We start from the raw sequence: 19,408 nt of genomic DNA on the forward strand, positions 1-19,408 counted from the left end.
GAGAATTTCAGTTTTTGATTGGTCATCCCACAGGACATTTTCCCCACTTTGCCTCAGTGTTAGACATGTTTGGAGAAAGCAGCTCTATTTCTAGTTTTCATGTGATTTTCAAGTGATTCTCAGCCTCTTGTGGGATTTCCAAAAAGAATCCTACCTCTCTGTGGGTTATGAAAACAGTTTTGTTTTTTGGCCATGTCCCTGCCTACAGAGATTGTTATTCACTTTATGAATCTTTTAATTATGCAGTGCATCATATATGATAAAAACCCCAAATTCTTGGCAACTTTAGATGAACAAATCTTTATTTTAAACAATTTAAATTTAATATTAAGAAACTCAGCCCTGCTGAGTTCTTTTTATGCCCAGTCTGTCACTTATCATCTTAATTACTGACAGATTCTGAAACAGGTGTTTCATAGTTTTTTCTTGAGCACTGCACAACTTCCCCAGTCTTGTATTTCCCTGTCCCATCTGTTTTTGAAGCATGAAACTGGCTCCAGCTTCGATGCATGTCTATTTTTTAAAGGCTGTTTTTCAACATTTGTCTTTTGAGTTAAATTTGAAATGATTTGAAAAGTATTGTTGTCTGATTTAGTTTTCTATTTTACACATCTGTTTCTGGTTGGTATACAGCCTTTGAATTGCCAGTTTGTGAACACTTTCGGCTGTCTCATTGTATGACCGTATATCTATAAAAAGGACCCTAATCGTTATTTTCTACTTTGTTTTACAGACAAAGTAGAAAATAACTAATTATTAAAAAAAAGACTGATGACTTATTACACTGTCATAACACCACTGAAAGCCCATAGTTAACAAATAAAGACCGGCAGACAGTGGGACCTGGCGCAGAACACTTTGTCTCTGTTAGTGCGTTAATCCTGATCTTGTTTAAATAAGGTGTGAACCCCTGATAAAATCGTCACAAGGGGATGATCCTAAAACTTTCTGCTTTGATCTCTGTGTAATAATAAATGTTCCATGATGAAATGGTGATACAAATACACTTTCAGTCAGCTACGCGAGACCAGAGCACAGTATAAAGTCTATTCTCTGACTGTGGTATGATAAGGTAGTAAATCACGTCCGTCGTCCCCCCCCCCCCAGGCTGGCAGGCTCACTGATGGGCGGCTCGGCTTGTCGCTGGCCGCCCTGTGGGTGTGTTTAAGGCAAATGGGCCTCTGCATCCACCTGCTAGCGCCCTGCCTCCCTACAGTCAGGAGCGCCCAACTTTCCGACGGAGCACACGCTACGCGTCTGGACACCGCGGGGACTTTTCTTGTATCGAGCGGCTTCCCCCCCACGAGATGTTGATTGTAGTCGTGCGACGACAGCATCCAATCGACTCTCGGTCACGCACAAGGTTCAGTTAGGAACATTTTCTCCCTTTTTATTTTCGCGCAACTGTAATTTTTCTCATTGTGTTCACTGACAACTCCGGGGCCAATAGACACGCAGTGCGCACAGGTACAAAGTGCCCCCACCCCACCTCCACCCCACTCCTGAACGGGGTTCGACCAGAAAGCCGCGCCGGGATTTTCTATTGTTATTACTGCTTTCAACTTGGAGAGAGAGAGAGAGAGAGAGAGAGAGAGAGTGATCGATCTGTTGGAATTGGTTTGTTCAATGACTTGCAAGGCTGAACTTATATCCGGAGACCCGTGAGGTAAGCCTGTATGGACTGTTCCTTTGTGATTATGTATCTATGTATTTATTTTACACTTTATTTCCTTATTATGAATATCACGCAACATGTTACCTGCATACAGGATCGCGCTTTTTTTTGTCAAATACTTGAATTTATGATTGGCACCACGCCTTACCGACTCTCTCATTTTCTTTTTGAAACAATGAAACAGAAACAGCAAATTATGATCATTATTAATTTCTTTTGATCGGAAAATCAATTCCAGCGCGAATCATTATCACTGTTTATTTAATAGCTGTGCAGTTTACCGTGCGCTCTAATACCGCACCAGACTGTTTACAGTTCTGTCGTCCATGTGTAGCCAAGACTGCCAGTCTGTTACACACATTTCAGCGTGTTTCAGCAACATTCAACATTTTTGCATGAAATTTGTTTTATTATTATTATTCATTGCCGAAGAACACATTCATACATGCACGTGAATAAAGTTGTATAGTGTTTTATTTATTTTTACATACAATACAACACTGAGGAATTTCCCTGTGTCACGGTAACTGTGAAATGTTTTAAAAAATGTTTTTAATCGGCAGCAAATGCAGATGGTTATTTTCTTGTCTGCTGGATTAAAGCAGCGCTGTAGCCACTGAGCCCTGTCCATCCAGATTTTACTGGTTTCCGTCTGTAAGTTTTAATGATTGCATTACATTTGTTCAACACATGTCAGTTAATAAACTGTGAAGAAGCTGAGACCTTTTCTTCTTTTAAGCTATTTGGACTAATATGATGTTTCCATGACTAAAAGGGTTTTTGTTTTTTTGTTTTTTGTTTTTGTAAACTTTTGTATTAATATTTCATATCACTGTCTATGACATACATATTTGTATTTTTTACTTCATGGTACGGTGTGTCTTTCGCAATCCTCGGTGTCATCTGTGAGCGGTGCCTTGTTTGATTTCATGCGCTTGTGCGAAGGAGTTGGCCTCCCTCTTAGAATAAACAGCTGGATGGTTTACAAATTGTAAACAGCCGAGGTTTAAACAGCTGCTTTTACTCATAAATTCGCTTCAGCCAACCAGTCTGAAGACTGTTCTGCTCTGTTGAGGTCTCTGAAGGTGCTTTTGAGGTGGAAATTCGTCCAATGTTTGAAGTGTCAGTGGTTTGTGCGGAGAGGAGATATGCAGGCTGTAGGTGTCCGGTCAGTGAGCTCAGGGAGGCTTTATGGGAACAAAGGTGGAAAAGAAAAGTTTTGCAGGTAAAGAGGTAGCCGCATACACGAGTATTTCTTATGGTCAGTCACATATGTGTGAAACATCAGCTGCTTAAAGGTATCTATACTTCATCAACAATTAATGTCACCACCTTTTTTTTAGTTGTTCAGCTTTGAGGCTGTCATTACTTGCAGGCCTTTTCTTTAATCAACAGCTAAGACCTGTATTTGAGATGCATCAATCACAATGTTATTTTTGTGCTATTTTCCTTAAGTAAGTGTGAAGTTGTGGTATAGCCTGGCATTAGGTGAACCCAGTAATTACAGCGTGGTGTCATGATGCAGGAATGCATTTTGGTTGCGTGTAGAGGAGCAGAAGAAAAGCTTCAGTGGAGTCAGCGCGATCCTGCCATTATTTTGTCGCGCTCTGAAAAACAAACATAATTTTTACCAAATGGAAGCAATGTGCAAGTCTCTAAAAGTCTGGCTCCTTTCCATTAGGACTCATCAGTTTAATGAAGCTCCCAGAAATCTGGGCGTAAACTCTGCACCTCGGTGCGGTGTCGCCCAAAACTCGCAGTGTGATGGGGCCCTTGGGAGATACAGATTTGACGCGTCACATAAAATTATAAATGAAAAACAGGCTCACGGTGGCAGATTCTTTTTTGGTTTTAAGTGTAAAGTAGAGTCAGCATCTTCTCTTCTCACGTGTTTCTTTTTGTCCCTGCAGATTTAAAAAAACAAACAAAAAAAACAAAAAGCAGCCTTTGGAGCTACAGGAGGTTGGTCCACCATGCAGCTGGACGGTCTGTGGACGGTCCACACCCTCCTGGCACTGTGCGGCTTGGCTTTTGGGAACCAAGTGAGCAATGAGCCACTGGCTGCGCCCCGTGTCTTCATCTCTTTTAAAGGTGGGAACCTGAACTGCTCTCTTCTACCCTCATCTTCCCTCTTGCTTCTAATTCTTGGTTTACTCCTGGCTTTCCTGTGTTTTAGTCAGTGCTGGTTTTTCCTCTGCCATGAGTTTGCTCACCGGCTGACTGATGAAATGACAGTTGTGCAATTGGAGTGATTGTGGCTTTGATAAGTTCTTGAGGGTTTTTCAGAGGAAGAACTTAGAGCATCACCAGAGCAGCGCTGCGCAGACCACAAACAAATCATGCAACTCTCATACGCACGCTGCTCCCTTTCCTCAGACCTCCAGGCATCATAATAACCACCAGATGCTCCCACTGGCCTGTATTGCACAAATACAAACACAAACAGTGACGGAGCAGATGCACATATTGAGAAATGTGTACGTCTCGCCCATTTTGAGAGCATATACATGATTATTGTTTTAGTTAATCAAATGCAGTGTCTTTATCTTCAGTCTTCTTTAGTACTGAATCTCTAAATTGGAGCCACAAAGAGAGATGGGATAATAAGGAGCATGTAATAACTCCATGGCCATTATGTGATTATTCTCTGGTGAAGCAGATGCACTTTGGGAGGCGGGGGGAGGTTGTATTTGTGCGTTCCATCGGCCATACAGATTAGGTGAGATGGTCTTCCGGGTTCTCCGGGGTGCAGAGTGAGAGAGAGGGTATTACCAAGAGCAAATTGCCAGGATCAGCCAAGCAGAGCGACATCCCCGGGGCCTGTCCTGCTCGTAGATCAAGCCTTTGATTAGCATCCAGAGAAAAGCTCGGGGAGCAAGCGGCAGCTCCCCTGTTTGCTTTTGCTTTCTTCGTTTCCCAGCGCTCCCTGGTAGTACAAGTTGACTTAATTAAGTGGACTGGCACAGTTCATTGTCGAAGGCGTTTTCCTGCTTTAATCAAGTGGGATTTAACACACCAGTGAGCTCACATCCCGAGTTCAGCAGTTTTTTCATTTTCCAGATATCATCTTAGTGCTGTGTTGTTTTAGAGAGAACTGTGCAAATTGTTTGTGTGCGTGTTGTTGGTTTTTTTACTCTATAAGCTGTTCTGTGTCCAGTGAGCTTGTGTATAGGTTCATCTTTGGATGGCTGAACTTATATATTTGAAAGCGACAGACTACAGGCGCTGTTCTTTGGCTGACAAGGAAAAAGCTGGGCACTGCTGCTTACCTGTGTATGTTTGCCTCTCTAGTCAATATGAATTTCACAGTCTACTGCTACTGCCTCTCTCAGAGGAATGCACCCCCCTCTCCATTCAATATTATGACTCCCTCTGCCTTAATTGCTTTTTTGAGAGGGGCCTTGTAGTCCTTACCTTGGCAAGCTGGCTGCACTTCCCCTGATGCATCATGATGTGTAAAGTTTTTTGCTTGAGCTGTTTGGGAAGGTAGTTTGCCTCTGAGCGGCGGCATAAATGGAACACAGCTTGAAGACAAGTATGGGCAATATGCAGGTCTTTTATGGTGAGACTACAGGAGGGTATGAGTTAATTTTCAGGTCCCACTTCATAATTATTGATCATTATGCCAGTGAGTCACCCTGTGAAGAAAAATCTTAAATTGCAGCTATAAAGCTGCTTGTCTGTGCTGAACTAAACACATGTTTCAAACTGATTAACTTGGTAGCAGAGCAGCGAGGTTAAGAACCATGACCTCTGTCTGGGAGGCCCTCACTTCCCTATTAAAGCAGGTAGAGTAAATCATGGGACCTAATTGCTTTTGCCTTTCCTCCATGTCGCGTGTGCAGCTTTTATAGCAGGAAAACACGTTCGGCGATGCTAAAATAACCCTCTCAGTGTACTTAGAGGACACGGGAAGTTGAACAATGTATCTGCTCATATGCATTTGATAAAAGATTTGTGTTTGCAAAATCTAATGGATAAAAAGTCTAACGGATAAACTTAGCAAGTAGACTTTGTTCAGGCTTATCAGCTGAGGAGAAAGGGCAACTCTGGCTGAAGAAGCCTTCCTCACTTTAAACAGCAAAAAGCTGTAGTCAGTGTCAGATGAGCAAATTGGGGACAAAGCAAACCCATAACAACTAATCAAGTGACTTTTTTTTTAAGTCGACTGGCATGATAGACTCTTATCAGATAAGTAGCTTATTTACACAGTGAAAGTTTTGATATTAAAATATCTTCCTGTTTGGGGACTGAATCAATTATGGTTTCAATAACAGTTTTTAACACACAGTAATGCACGTTTTCTTCTGTTTTAATGATTTTAATGGAGACATGCATCCTGTGGAGATGAAAACCTGTCTATTGTAATAATCACTTTCTGGCATCTTTGAGCTAAGTTATCTTAAATAAAGCAACCAGTCTTCGTTTAACACCAGATACAGTGCATTAGTGAAGTGATGGGCAGAATTGTGTATGTGCTCTACCCTTTTCTCTGAGACTCCCAAGTCACGCAAGATCTGAGTTTCAACATTTTAAGAGTTACATTTTTTCTTTTTTCTTTTTAAATCTTTTAAATGTTCTGCTTATATCACGCTGTGTTGCAGAAAACATGGCATTTTCTAAATGGACAAAACACTCCAGGGAGGAGGGAAAAAGTCATGCTGCTTCTGTTGGCCCACATTTCTGCTATAACATGTTTCAGTTCCTGCATAAAGTAGATCCAAATCTAAATCCATACTAATGGCTCTGCTACTCTGGGCACATGAACTTTAGCCTCATCTGGGCTGCTGTGAGTTCATATGCTTAAAATAATCGCAGAACATCACTTAGGCTGTGCTGTGTTCTTCAAATGCTTTAAATGCAGTTGTTGACATAACGGGCGTGACCGGTGATTACGAAAAAAAGAGAGAAGAAGAAGCCTTTTAATGTAAAGTTTTTCTTAGTCTGCTTAATTGCTAAGGCAGACGGCAAACGTCAGCTCAGAACAAACAGAGGCACGGGGTCAAGAGTCTCCATGCAAATTTTCACTTTGAAAAGTCAGGCCAGCATAATCTACCGCTGAGGGTGGAGCCATGTCTTACACCACAAAAGAGCACTTCAGAATTATCACCTTTTGGAAACAAGCTTCTCACACTTAACTTCAGCAATGCCACTCTGTCCCGTCAGTACAAGTAAAAAGTCCTTTAAATGCCATAACATCATCAGGATTACAGCACACTAGCCCCCACCTCCTCCCTCTGACTGCGCATGAGGCCAAAGCCACCGGGATGACGGCAGAATGTGGGTCAGCTCCGCTACAATAAACAGGCTCGCCACAGGCAGTGCAGGTGGCAGTAAGAGAAAGCCACCCTGGCTCATCATTAAGCCACATATTTCTCATCTGCACGCCCTCCTGTGAACGGCAAACAGCGGGCTACTATTTTTACCCCACAGGAAAGTCTGTAGTCTATATTGGGTGAGAGTGCATGTGTGTTTTGGTGGGTGGGTGGCAGCGTAGAGGGTTAGAAACTTCCCTTTGGGGTTAAATGCCAGGCATTCTGGTATGTGTCAACCCGTGTTATGGGGTGGTTATGTTTCTGTTTAGCTTTTAATTCCATCGAGTAACAACAGATGAGGATCAAATCTGAAACTGTCATGTAAAAAGCAGTGTAGCAGGGAAGTAGCTGCTTCGATAAGTCAGTAGTTTGGTATCGCTTCGACTTTGGGCTCGGCCTTTTACAACCAGCCTGTCACTTGTCTAGTAAATGTTTAAACTGTTATTGCTGTTGTTCACACAACACATTCCCATGGTCACTTTCTTCTTTGGAGCTATAGATTAGTTGCCCGAATGAACCCAGGCTCTTAACACTTGTGACCTTATCGGCGTGCATGTTTGAGTCTGAAGCCTTAAGTGTTTATTCAGCATTGATTGTTTCAGTGACAAATGCAGTTTAAACTTTTGATCTTTTGTATTATTACTTGTGCATTTGCTGACAGTAATAACAACCTGCAGCTTCCCTTTCAGTTTCTTGATGCACATCTGACTTGCTTCAAGCATACTGGTAGAATTTCACCCTCGCAGTAATATTGCAATGGTGCCCGACCGCGTGCATAAGCCACGAAACCACTGACCCTGTCGTCTGGGGCTGCTGCTGATGTTTTGCTGTGATCTCTAATTACTGTTTGCGAGGCCTGAGTCCATATAAACCCACGGCAGTAGAGTAATGACTGAAAAAGCACTGAAAACCACTATTACTTTGGCCACGTCCCAGACCTCAGCTTGTCTCCACAGCAGCTAAGCTCAGTTATATTTAGTGTAAAACTCTCTTCTCCCTCGGCAGCCACACAGAAGTCATTTGTGGCGCTGTGGTTAACCACTGAACGCAAACGGCCAAGTGGTGACGGTGGTTTAAGTGCAAGTGTAGTTTGGTCCGGAGCAACTTGTGCTCTGCTGCGATCCAGCTGTCAAAAGTGTCACTTAATTGTAACGTCCAACTTGGCCTGGAAACCACTGACTTTTAATTTAATGGAGTGGGTGTAGAGAAGAGTGTGTATATTAAAGAAAAAAGAGGCTGAGCCCGATGTTCCAGGAAATGGTGTTAATCCTCCGCTGCGGTGTACATGACTTCAAAACATTTGTATTTGTAACGGCCGCTCCTTAAACTTTATGGGGAAAATTTGTCTCTCATTTATAATCACTGCTGAGGACTTTAGAATTCACACATTTGTTTTAATTTATGGACATAACTTCTGTTGCGTGGTTTTCCTATAACTTCACACGTGTGAGGAAACACATTAAGTGGGGATTTGTGCTCAAGCAATTAAAAGCTGAGTTCATGTTAAAATGGGATGCAGCTCAGCCTGAAATCTATTTATCTCTCTGGCCAAGCTAATTTCTGAGCACAGCATGGTTTATGTTCACTTCATTGAGCTTCATTTAAATCTTTTTAGCAGTTGGCGTAAATGAAATGTGACTGCTGGTCTGCAGCAGTCCTCACCCAACTTTAGGCATGAATGCTTGTCTGGTCACAGGTAATCAGTGAACGCTTCACAGCGGTATACGTCCAACGGCCTCAGACTGAGAGGTCAGACTCTGGGATCGATTATCTGTCTGTCTCTGCCCCCCTGCAACCTTAACTCTGCCCCCTATTTGGTGGATGACTGATAGTACCGTGATTACATTTTATTTCTGGACCACTGAGTCTATTGTTTTGATTGGAATGCACTGAAGATGAAAAATAACAGCGTACTTTTCACTTAAAGCACAGTGTCATTAGAATTTGTGTCTGTGGATAATATTTTAATGTGATTCGCAATGAATCAATATGTGTTGCAGGTTCTAATTATTCTTTTCTTCAAGTTTTACTCACATCCGTAATGAAAAGTAATGTAATCTGTAATGCATAATTGCTTTTAAATGTGCTAAGAATTTATCGTCATAAAGTTTTGCAATTGAATTTATTCATCTGTTGGCCATAGACTGCAGTACTGCAGGAGACAGTGCTCCTGCCACCCTCACCCCTCTACTTGTCAGGTATATGTGTGGGACAGACGTGTGATATTCCCTGAAAAGATGAGTCTGTTGGCTCCTTTCAGCATCTTGCCCCTGAATCCAGCAGTAAGCTGATGCCCCGTCTCTATCAGTGCCAATTTCCTTCTGCAAATAAACTCGCGTTCACAGTGTCATCTCATAGCCAACCGTTAGCTCTGTCTGAGCCTCCCACCCGGCGCTGATGCTGCGCCTCCTGGAATATGTGTTTTATCCTCTCACTGCCAATCGCTGTTAAATGCGCACAGGCTTTTCTTTATGATGGTCCATGAATTGACTCATTGTGTTTCAGTGTTATTGAATATAGCCGCTTGGCACCTCTGCTTGATTCTAATGCCATATGGCTGTGAGGTTGTAAAGAGTATCACATGCTGCTTGGGTGGTCCTAAGGTTTGATAAAAGAGGGAGTAGTATCATTGCTGGGATTCTCTTTCTTCAGCATATGGTTACTGGATGTAGGGAGTGTGTGTGTGTGTGCAGGTGTGTGTGTGTGTGTATGTGTGTGTGTGTGTGTGCGTGCAGGTGTGTGCAGGTGCAGAGTTGTTAAGAGAGAACATTGTTCTTATGCTTCTGATGATTGTGGGCAACCAATGAAGGTGACAGCTGATCCCCCACGCACCACTCCCATCCACAACCAGTTGTGCTGCCCCTCATTGAGTGTCCTTCCTGTTAAAAGGGGGATTTTTCATTCCCATTGTCATCAAGTGGTCATTCATTCAAAAAAATATATCCAACATGCTGACTTTCAGTTCTACCAAATTCTATCTGTGACTTTCTGCACATATTTATACTTCACACCTGCACATATGGATAGTATGCATTCAATTGTTTTATAGTGTTGGTTGTGTGTGTGTATGTATGTATGTATATATATATATATGTATATGTATGTGTGTGTGTGCTTCTTTTCATGTGTGCCGAGAATTACCAAATTAAATTTCTTTACGTGTGAACATATAATCACAATAAAGGACTGTTCTTCTTCTTCTTTCAGTTAGTTGAATACATACATACACAATTTCTTTTACAATAGGTCTGTATAATATTAATTAATTTAATGGAATCTGATCAAATGAAATTTACTTGATCGGTATGCAGTTTATGCGAAGCATATTTTCCAAGCATATTGATTATTATTATTGTTTATTTATTATTATTATTATTATTATTTGAATAAATAAACTTTTGATTTGATATATTTCAGTTGCATTTTACTCTTAAAATTATTGCTTCATGTTTATGAGAATAAACAACATTGTTTTTAGGGTAGGGGTCTGATTGATAGGATCTTACAATATGAAGCACCTGGAAGTGACTGTTGTTGTGATTTGGTGCCATAGAAACAAAGTTGAGTTGAACTGAATTAAAAATGGTTGCTGTAACCAATTAACAGTTTAACTACTGGTCATATTGGGTAAAGAAAAGCCTGAACTAATTTCAGAAGCCTGAACTGGTAAATAACTCCACTCTAACCATAACATATCAAAATAGCTGCCAAATAGTCTGTTAATTTCAGCTCAGCTCTAATCGAACTCTTATGCCTTAATGTCCTTTTTCCTTCTACTACTTAGCTAACTTTCTCTGGCATCGGAACTACAGTAAATGCACGGGGACTGGGGTGTTTTGGATTCCTGGCGTGTCAGCGGCGCTCTCTTTTTGCATCTGCAGTATGAGATCTGTCATATCGAGAGCAGGGCGTTTGCGCTTTGGTCAGGGTTTCACCTGACGAGCAGCCTTCTGAGTCAGGTGACTCGCCAGTGAAACCGAGATGGTCTCTCAAAATGAATGAGGACCCAGTGTTGTCTCTCCATCTTGTCTTTCAAGGGCATGTTGCTGCATCTAATGCCGCCACCCTGACTCTCCTCACAAGACTGAAAAATACCACCCAAACTGTCCAGATATTGTTGTAATTTTTTCTTTCTTTCCACCAGTAGCTATCTGTTGCACATATGTTTTCTATTTATGGAACTGTACACTCTTCCAGTTTTTTATGAAATTGCCAAAATATGCAGGTTTAGAGCACTAGAGATCTCAAACCGAGCAGAGGACGTGGTTATGTCACAGTATGGACAAATGTGTTGGAGTCGTAAATTATTTTGCATGTTGAAACCAAGTAATGAGGTTAGATGATGTACTTTGTTAGTTTCTGTAATCACAACAAGCTGCCAGGGAAAGGTTTTACTGCCAACAGTAGCCTAAAACTTCTCAAAGGAGAAAACCATCAGTCACCCTTTGTTGTCATTGTACTACATTTTCCTTTGTTGAGGAAACTGATAATAGATAATGATGTAGCATTCCCAGCCTTGACATCTTGGTAACCTGGTTGGTATCTAGCACACCTGCCAGTCTTCTAGGCTCGTTCTTTCCAGGTGGCATAATTAAGACTTCCTGTGGGACTTCATGTCTTTTCTCACTTGTGAAAACAGGGCATTAGCGGAGACCGGATGAACAGGTTGAAGACTCAGACTAGCTTTGTCTTTGCACTGCTGCTGAGGCTGAACATTGTATATTCTTAGCACCAGTGTTTCTCTTGTGGCAGATTAAGGTGTCAGGGAGAATAATGGTCCAGACGGCTTACACAAGTTCTTGGATCCAGCTCAACCTGCGCCCAAGTTTCACAAAAGGTTTACGGTTTCGAATGTGGCATTGTGTGTTTTCCTTTAGGAAAATGTAACTCAAGAGAAACATGGTAAAAAAGACAGGAAGCTGTACACAGAGGTGTGGGAGTAAGATAATGAGACAGGTAAAATGAATTCAGTGGTTGCCCAGGTGAATGGCACCTGCTTTGAAGTGCTTCTTTGTCTTGTCATCTGGGCAGATGGATGACTTGATCCCTATCACGGTCTAATACTCACCAATTTCTGTTATCTTAGATCATCAGACAGAGAATTGTCGTTGCTTTTTGAGACTTAAAACTGTGGATGGTATTCAGGTTTGAGTCATTTATCTGCTCCTGAACACTTCCCTTGAAGCCAGCCTGTCAAAGCACTCTTTTCATTGCAGCTCATCCAGAACACTGAACCACCTTGTCTTCAACCTCTGCAAATTCACCCCGCCACCCCCAACGCCAACCCCCTACCGGGGCTGTATGTAGACGTTCATATCATATTCAAAGCACAGTTCTGCCATACCAGGTTTTGAAGGTAACAGTCCCTTTCCTCTCCTGCCTTGTACCTCCTGGTCTGTGACTTTAGTCCTGCACACCACCCCAAACTTCCCCGGGGTAAGCTGCAAAAAGACACTTGGCTCGTTTTTTGCTGCAAACAGCCAAATCATCACTTGTTCGTTCTTGTTCCTTACTTAAGGCTTCTGAATGCTTACCTCACTCTAGCCTAAAGAGTACAATCAGTCCACGTCTGTAGTTGCAGGCTTTTAACGTTATCTCTTCACGAGGTATCTCATATCACCCTCATATCAAGACGCTAAGTATATAGGAGTTGCTCAGGAAGGTCAAGTGGGAGGGAGTGACCCAGACACGGGAGGTCAAGGCCACTGTCACCTTCTGATCTACAACCTCAACATTATTTCTCACCCTCTGACGCTGGGGGGTAGTATTTCAGATGCCTCTTGCAGACTTGGAACTCCTAAGATGAGCCCTTTTTTCGTCCCTGCAGTAAATCCACCATAGCTGAGATGGTGCAATGCACTGTGACGTCATAGACTGCATATTGCCAGTACAGATTAAATGCTGCACTGGACCATCAGTTTGTTAACTGTCAAGACAGAAATGCTGATAATGTTAATGGTATGTTTTCTATGCTTTTGCTGTGTAAACATATTTACTGTGATATCTGACAGCTTGTTTCAATGAGGCCCCAAATTGCTCCCGATGGTCAGGCCGCTACCTTTCATAGCAGCTCTCTGTGTGTGAGGTCGGTCCAAGTACTTGAGCACTTTGGACAAGCATAGGTTTACTATGTACAGTATGAAATGATTTGTTTTACAACTAAAAGATACTGTAGACCATTTATTTAAGTAGAAGCACTGATAGCACCCAGTTAGTGCTCAGGTAAAGTATGTATAGTAACCATGATAAGATAAAAATATTTTAAGTATTAAAAGTGATTGCAAATCGATTATTGTTTCTCATTCATTGACTTTGGGGCAGCATTTTACTCTTGGAATTAGCTGAAGTGGAACAGATTTTTAAAAAAACAAGAGTATTTTGAGATTTTTGTGTGTTTTGCATGTAAATTAAATAATCTGAAAAGCACCTAGTAGCACAAGCTGTCATATAAAATCTACTGGAATGAAAATAATGTTTATTTCTGATATGCTGTGAAAGTGGAAGTAGCTCAAATTCCAACTTAAGAACAAACCATAAAATTTGCAAATATATTTAAAGGTGGCTACTTTTCACCAATTTATTTTTCTAACAATATGCTATATTTACATTTGATCATATGAGGATTAGTTAGACTGTTCAACAAGCAAGCGGCTACTTTCTGAGTAAAGTTTTAAATAAAGTGTTTACATTTGACTCCCACTTAATCTTTGTCATAATAATCTTGATAGAGATTAATGTTGAAAAAAGGGTTTTGCAAACATTAGGTCATGTTAGTGAAGCTGACGTAATCGCTGCCATGTAGTTTAAGTCATAACACAGAGTTTTTAAAGTGCGGTGTACAAGAAGAGCATACATCCATAAATATCTTTTTCAGCTGAAGCCCCGGCTCCATTCATGATGTTTCTAGTTGCTGTGTATCAGTGCAGCTGGCCGCAGTGATGAAACTGGATTATTTCTGCTGCGCTGTGACTTTTTATTGGGGTTTCAGAAAATTTAAAAAAAGTGATAGTAAGTAAATCCAGGGCAACATTTGACCTCTTCAGATTCGCATTTAGTGACAAACAAATGTTCATTATCAATCACCAGTCACCCATACTGCTAGGACAGAGAAAGTCGTCTGTGAGATTGGAGTGCAGAACACAGAAACTGTGCGCTATTCAGCTCATAAACTGCAGTCAGCAGTTCACCTCCCGCCTAAAACCTTTCACCATGTTTAGACCCTGCTTCCCACCTCTTCATCCGATCACTGATGAGGTCATACATTATTCCACGTTGGTAAGGGGAAATGAGGCCGTTTGGAAGACACACTGAAGAGTTTAACCCATAAGAGCACTCGGGCATAATACAATGCATGCACTTTGATGTCTTTGTTGTGGTGTGGTTTTGAAATGCTGATTTGGAGATTTCTCTTTTGCATGTTGGTGGAGTAGGTGTTAATTGCAGAGTGTGGGGACGGACTCTTGATCCCACCCATTGAGGATGGGCTGGGGCTGGCAGTGACCCCCTGATAGGCTTGTTTTTTTGTAAATGTCCCCCCTGTGGTGTTGTGTCCTCTTGATTGGTGAGGGAGATGAAAAAGGGGAGACCCTGGCATGCAAGTCCCCTTGTTGTTGTTGTTGTTTGGCGTCGCCCACACACTCTTCCCCCTGTGAAGGTCCTATAGCTGCAGGGGTGTTTGTGTAGGTTTGCCTCTTATTCATAGAAGTTCATTCACATTCTGGGAGACCTGGGGGTGGACGTCAAACTGGCATCAGGCCTTTTTTGTCAATGAATGCCGCACACAGGATCCCCGCAGGCCTTTTACCGTGCTTCCTATAGGATTCCTCGGTCCGGGTCCGAGGAGCACCACTGTGGCGCTCCAAAGGGAGGACAGCAATTTAGAGTGGAGGTGAAAAATGAGGTCCTCAGATGGGAAAATGAAAATCAACAAGAGGAAAAGAGACTGTTTACATCCTGCACTCCACCTGGCACGCTGCCAGACCAACAGTGGGAGATGTGTTGCAATATAAAAGCAGAGAGGATTATGAGTAGTAAGGGAAATATTTGTGAAACTATTTGGTAATGCCCTGGTGTTGCTAACTTTGTTCTGTCATCCTTTTCTTTGATTCTCTCGGCGAGATGTACATGCTCATGAGCTCTCCAAGCCTCTTATTGTTTTGTAAATCTTCAGATGAAAGAGCGTGGTGTTACTGTGTGTTCTAAGTCCCTGTTTGACTTCTTAACTCAGTTGCTTGTTTTCCTGCTTAGCCCTTCAATGGTGGGTTAATGAATACTTTATTGCCACTTTACTGTGTGGATCTTAGTGGCCGTATTTAATTTCTCCCCCCTCGAGGGACGTCCTGTGGCGTTTCCCAGAGTTTCGGCGCAGCCTACTTTGCATTTCTTTTCTGCGAGAAGACAAACGCGCCTAGAGTCCAAGATGAAGCGCTCTGACAGAGGGAGGCCGGGACAGAGAAAAGGGGATGAGAGGAAGAGAGGCAGGCACAGAGTGAGCTAGGATTTCACTCCCACTTCTTTCCCTCCGAGCTCTGAATCAGTCCAAAGTTCCTCTCATGGGCTACAGTGTGGATCAGGTTTTACCCCTGCTTGTCTTCTCCTACCTTCCCAAGTTTTGACATGCTTATGTTTTATCTTTCAGGGTGGAATTAAAAGCAGCACAGTAGGGCTGCACAGTCAAGAATAGAGTTGCAGAAAGTTTGTTGGATGAGCTCTCCAGGATAGACACAGAAAAAAACATAAACACAGAAAACCCATTCAGTAATCATACACCATGGGATGTGTCCATATTTTGTCATTTAACTGGAGTTGAGCTTCAGTGGTGTGGATTTCAGGGAGCAGTGAATGCATTTCTGTGTCACTGTAGTTGACACCTAGAGAAAAAAGACAAAGCTCTCAGGTCCACCTCATGTGGGTCACCACTGATATCATAGCCCACCTTGAAAGTGTTTCTTCTCTTCACTCAAAATGCTGTCAGACAGATCTCAGTAATCCTGCTCAACTGTGATGAGTGTTTGCTGTTTTAAAGCCTGTAATTAAGTCAGTTAACCTCCCCTCTGTTCCAAGAGGTTCCAGAGAGAGAGGTTCCAGGGGGTCCAGGCGCCCTTCTCTGTCACATGCTGAACCCCGTGGTGAGCGATGGGTTTTTAATGGAGGCCTCCCAGCACAAAACCAACCTGAGGGAATATTTAAAAGATTGGCACAAAACAAAAAAGCGCAGGAATGAATAAACAGCCCCTTCCTGTCCCCGTAAATTTGGAAGCCTCCTTTTTCCAAAGGTAATTGATTGGAACAAATTAGCAGCGGAAAGATAAACTATGGCTAGGTGAGATGCTGGGCTTCTGGTGATACGCTCTGGGCATAATTAACTGTTGCGTTGAGGCCCGTGGTAAAGCTCGCCCCTGTGTTTGCCGTATTAGCACTAGTGCTGGACTCTGTGGAGACGATCTGTAAATCTACTCTACGTTCAAGCAAAGTGTTTGAGTTGTTTTAGGGGATGCAGTTTGTTTCCACAAAAGTATTACGCCAGAAATAAGAAAAATAGTTGGGCGTTGCTTAGACTGGCAATGATGTGGGAGGCACTTGTTGCACATGTGCTATTGTGCTATAACAAATTTCCCACGTGTGGGACTAATAAAGGTTATCTTATCTTATCTTATCTTATTGTGGTGGTTGTGGTCATCAGTTTGGACATAGGGTATTGTAGTTGCACCTCATATTGCACCTTAAAAAAAATCCGTAGTGGCATCAGAGACTAAAATCACAGTCAGAAGTAATTACACCATGACTCAGTTTATTATGATTTGCATGGTTAAGGGAAAAGCAGGAGTGTCTTTTAGCTAAAACTAAGGCAACAGAACATGAAAGCTCAGTGAAATAAAATCAACAGAAGATGATAAAACCTGGCATATTTAAATTATACCTAGTTTAAGTTGCACATTATCGGCTTTCCATTCTCTTTCTATTCTTGCCAAAGAAACTTGCAAAATCTAACAACCAAGTTACGTCAAGTTCTGAAACAGCTTTTAACACGCAGACACCAGAGTTGCTGATAGATGCAGCGATGAGTCTTTTCACAGCTCAAGCCTACCTCTACCTCTGTGTCGTTCCAGGTTTAACACATCCACACTTCTTTCTCTTAACAGTGTGCTTCAGCTGCTCGGCAACGCCTCTCGAGATGTCAAGAAAATTCACTTTCATGCATTAATCAGACGGGAAGTCTGAGCGAGCTCTGAAAAGAGCTGTCATGACCCCAAACAATCACTGACACACCTGATACTTTACCTGTCACAGGGTTCCCTCTCCTTTTTAATTCTCCTTTATGAGCCGTGCCTTCATTGTGAAGGATGCTTTCATGTGCTGTTAAATGTCTGTTGATATGCCTGCAGACATTTTGTCCTTTTGTCGTTAGGGCTTCACACACAAGGTCTGCTGTTAACATTCTCTAATAATGTCATCTAAATTAGGGCTGATATAACGATATATATCGAATGACAATATAAAAACGTCTATCGTTTCATTTTACGCTATCATTTGTTTCGTGGTGTCGCAAAATAAACTGTTTACGGCAATATTTTTTCATTGTTCTGATGGTCACTGTAGTGGCTATATTAATTTCTTAAGTATTTCTTAATTTCTAAGCAAGTGCGACGTTCGTGACAACAGCTGTGTGCAGATCAACAGTGCATCATATATCGAGTGCGGGAGAGAGTATGAGCGTGCAGCGTTTAAAGCGTGGAAGTACTGACCTTACTTTGAGTTTGATTCCATAAAAAGTGACAAAAACATTAGTGTCCATTGTGCGTGGGAAGAAAACTTCTTTTTACAGCGAAAAAAACCCCCTAAACTTCCAAGCAAGCACTGAGTGCGCTACCACGTAATGGGGAACTCACAGAGAAACTCGCGGATTCTTCCACTGACCGCCGCGGCACACCTGCACCAGGGTAAACCTCCGCCTACCCAACTCCTGCTTTACAGGTGAAAATAGAGCAAAAGGACCGCTAGTCTTTGACTTTATTTATTTTCTGCTGTGTTTTACTTGCATCTATTTGAAAGACTGAGTGTAAACACACACAAAAAAAAAACATTATGTGCTGGAATGTGCAGAAATTAAAATATTAAACAAATTTCTTCCAGTCAGAGAATGTTGCATATAATTAAATTTTTTGCTTGATGCATAAAGTTAAAAGATTAAAACTAATAAAACAAGTTTTAAAAAGAGACTTTTCCATTTGATTACATTTTGTGTGATGGATTATGTAGAAAAAGTAGAATTGGGCTGAAAGAGCTATCGCTTTATCACCTATTCAGGTTGTAAATCGTGTTTTTAAAAAGTAACTAAGTAACTAAGTAATTAATTACTTTTGAAAATAAGTAATCAGTAAAGTAACGGGATTACTTTTTTGGAGAAATAATCAGTAATTAGTTACTGATTACTTTTTTCAAGTAACTTGACCAACACTGTTTGAGGTTAGCAACAACAACGGTAACAGCATCGCGTGTCCGCTTGATTATGTTCCACATAAACCTTTCACAATAAAGCTCAAGATCTTGTTGAGACTTTTCAAAACACCGCTTTTTAGTAAAGCTTCCATCTGCAGCCTTGGTTCTCAATCTGACTCTTGCTTGTTTTGATTTAAAAAGGGCCTTGAGGTTTATTGTGAGAAATAACATCTGACAAAATGAGGTGTGCTCATTTCTGCAACCTAGACAAGGTTAAGGGGAAGATGACTGATAGATGGATATTTCTGTAAGTTTCCCATTCTTTCACTCAATTTCACTCAATTCAGTTTTATTTACAGGGCGTGAAATTTAAAACAACAGTCACCTTCTCCCCCATGAGCAAGCACATTGTGACAGTGGGAAGGAAAAAAATCCCTTTTGACAGGAAGAAGCCTCCAGCAGGACCAGGGGCAGCTTTACCAGATTTGTATGCTTTAACCAGAATCCTTATATCCTTATTATAATTATTTTCTATTACTTTCTTTTACCCTACTTTTTAAAAACATGCTGTTTACAATGACACAAATTGTTTACTTAATTACCCCCCTTTGTTTTTTAATGTCACATAATCGTGACACTCATGCTCTGGTAACTTCAGGTAAAGGTTACAACATGTGACATGAGACGAATCTTGATAAAAGATTTTTGTTTGGCGGCCTCAGGCTACGTCCACACGTACATGCAGAAATGAAGGAAAACGCTGCCAGGAACATGCCAAAGCAACAGGTGGCGCTAGATTCCTAACCGTGTAGAAATGTTGGCCAATCAGAAGTGTAGAAGCCTCAGTGGGAAAAAGTAAACAAAGCTGGGGCATAGAAGCAGAACCGAGTCGTATGTGTGGAGGGACAGTAACTGTGTGTGTATATGTAAGCATTTAAACACTGCAGAGAGTAGAATTAACAGTAACAGTATTGTAGAA

At 41.7% G+C, this 19,408-nt stretch overlaps 1 protein-coding gene across 1 annotated transcript in view; it reads left to right on the plus strand.

Moving 5' to 3' along the window:
• Positions 1-1,233: 1,233 nt before the first annotated feature.
• Positions 1,234-19,408, plus strand: part of sema3fb (sema domain, immunoglobulin domain (Ig), short basic domain, secreted, (semaphorin) 3Fb) — a 57,139-nt gene continuing 38,964 nt past the window's right edge. The window contains exons 1-2 of the mRNA XM_085353014.1: positions 1,234-1,666; positions 3,586-3,766. Coding sequence (XP_085209140.1) covers positions 3,649-3,766 — 118 coding nt within the window. The 5' untranslated portion in view covers positions 1,234-1,666; positions 3,586-3,648. The remainder of the gene's footprint in view (positions 1,667-3,585; positions 3,767-19,408) is intronic.

The sequence above is a fragment of the Diplotaxodon limnothrissa genome, linkage group LG5, assembly GCF_057381915.1.
Source record: "Diplotaxodon limnothrissa isolate DT_005_m linkage group LG5, D_limnothrissa_male_GT1.1, whole genome shotgun sequence".
Classification (NCBI taxonomy): Eukaryota; Metazoa; Chordata; class Actinopteri; order Cichliformes; family Cichlidae; genus Diplotaxodon; species Diplotaxodon limnothrissa.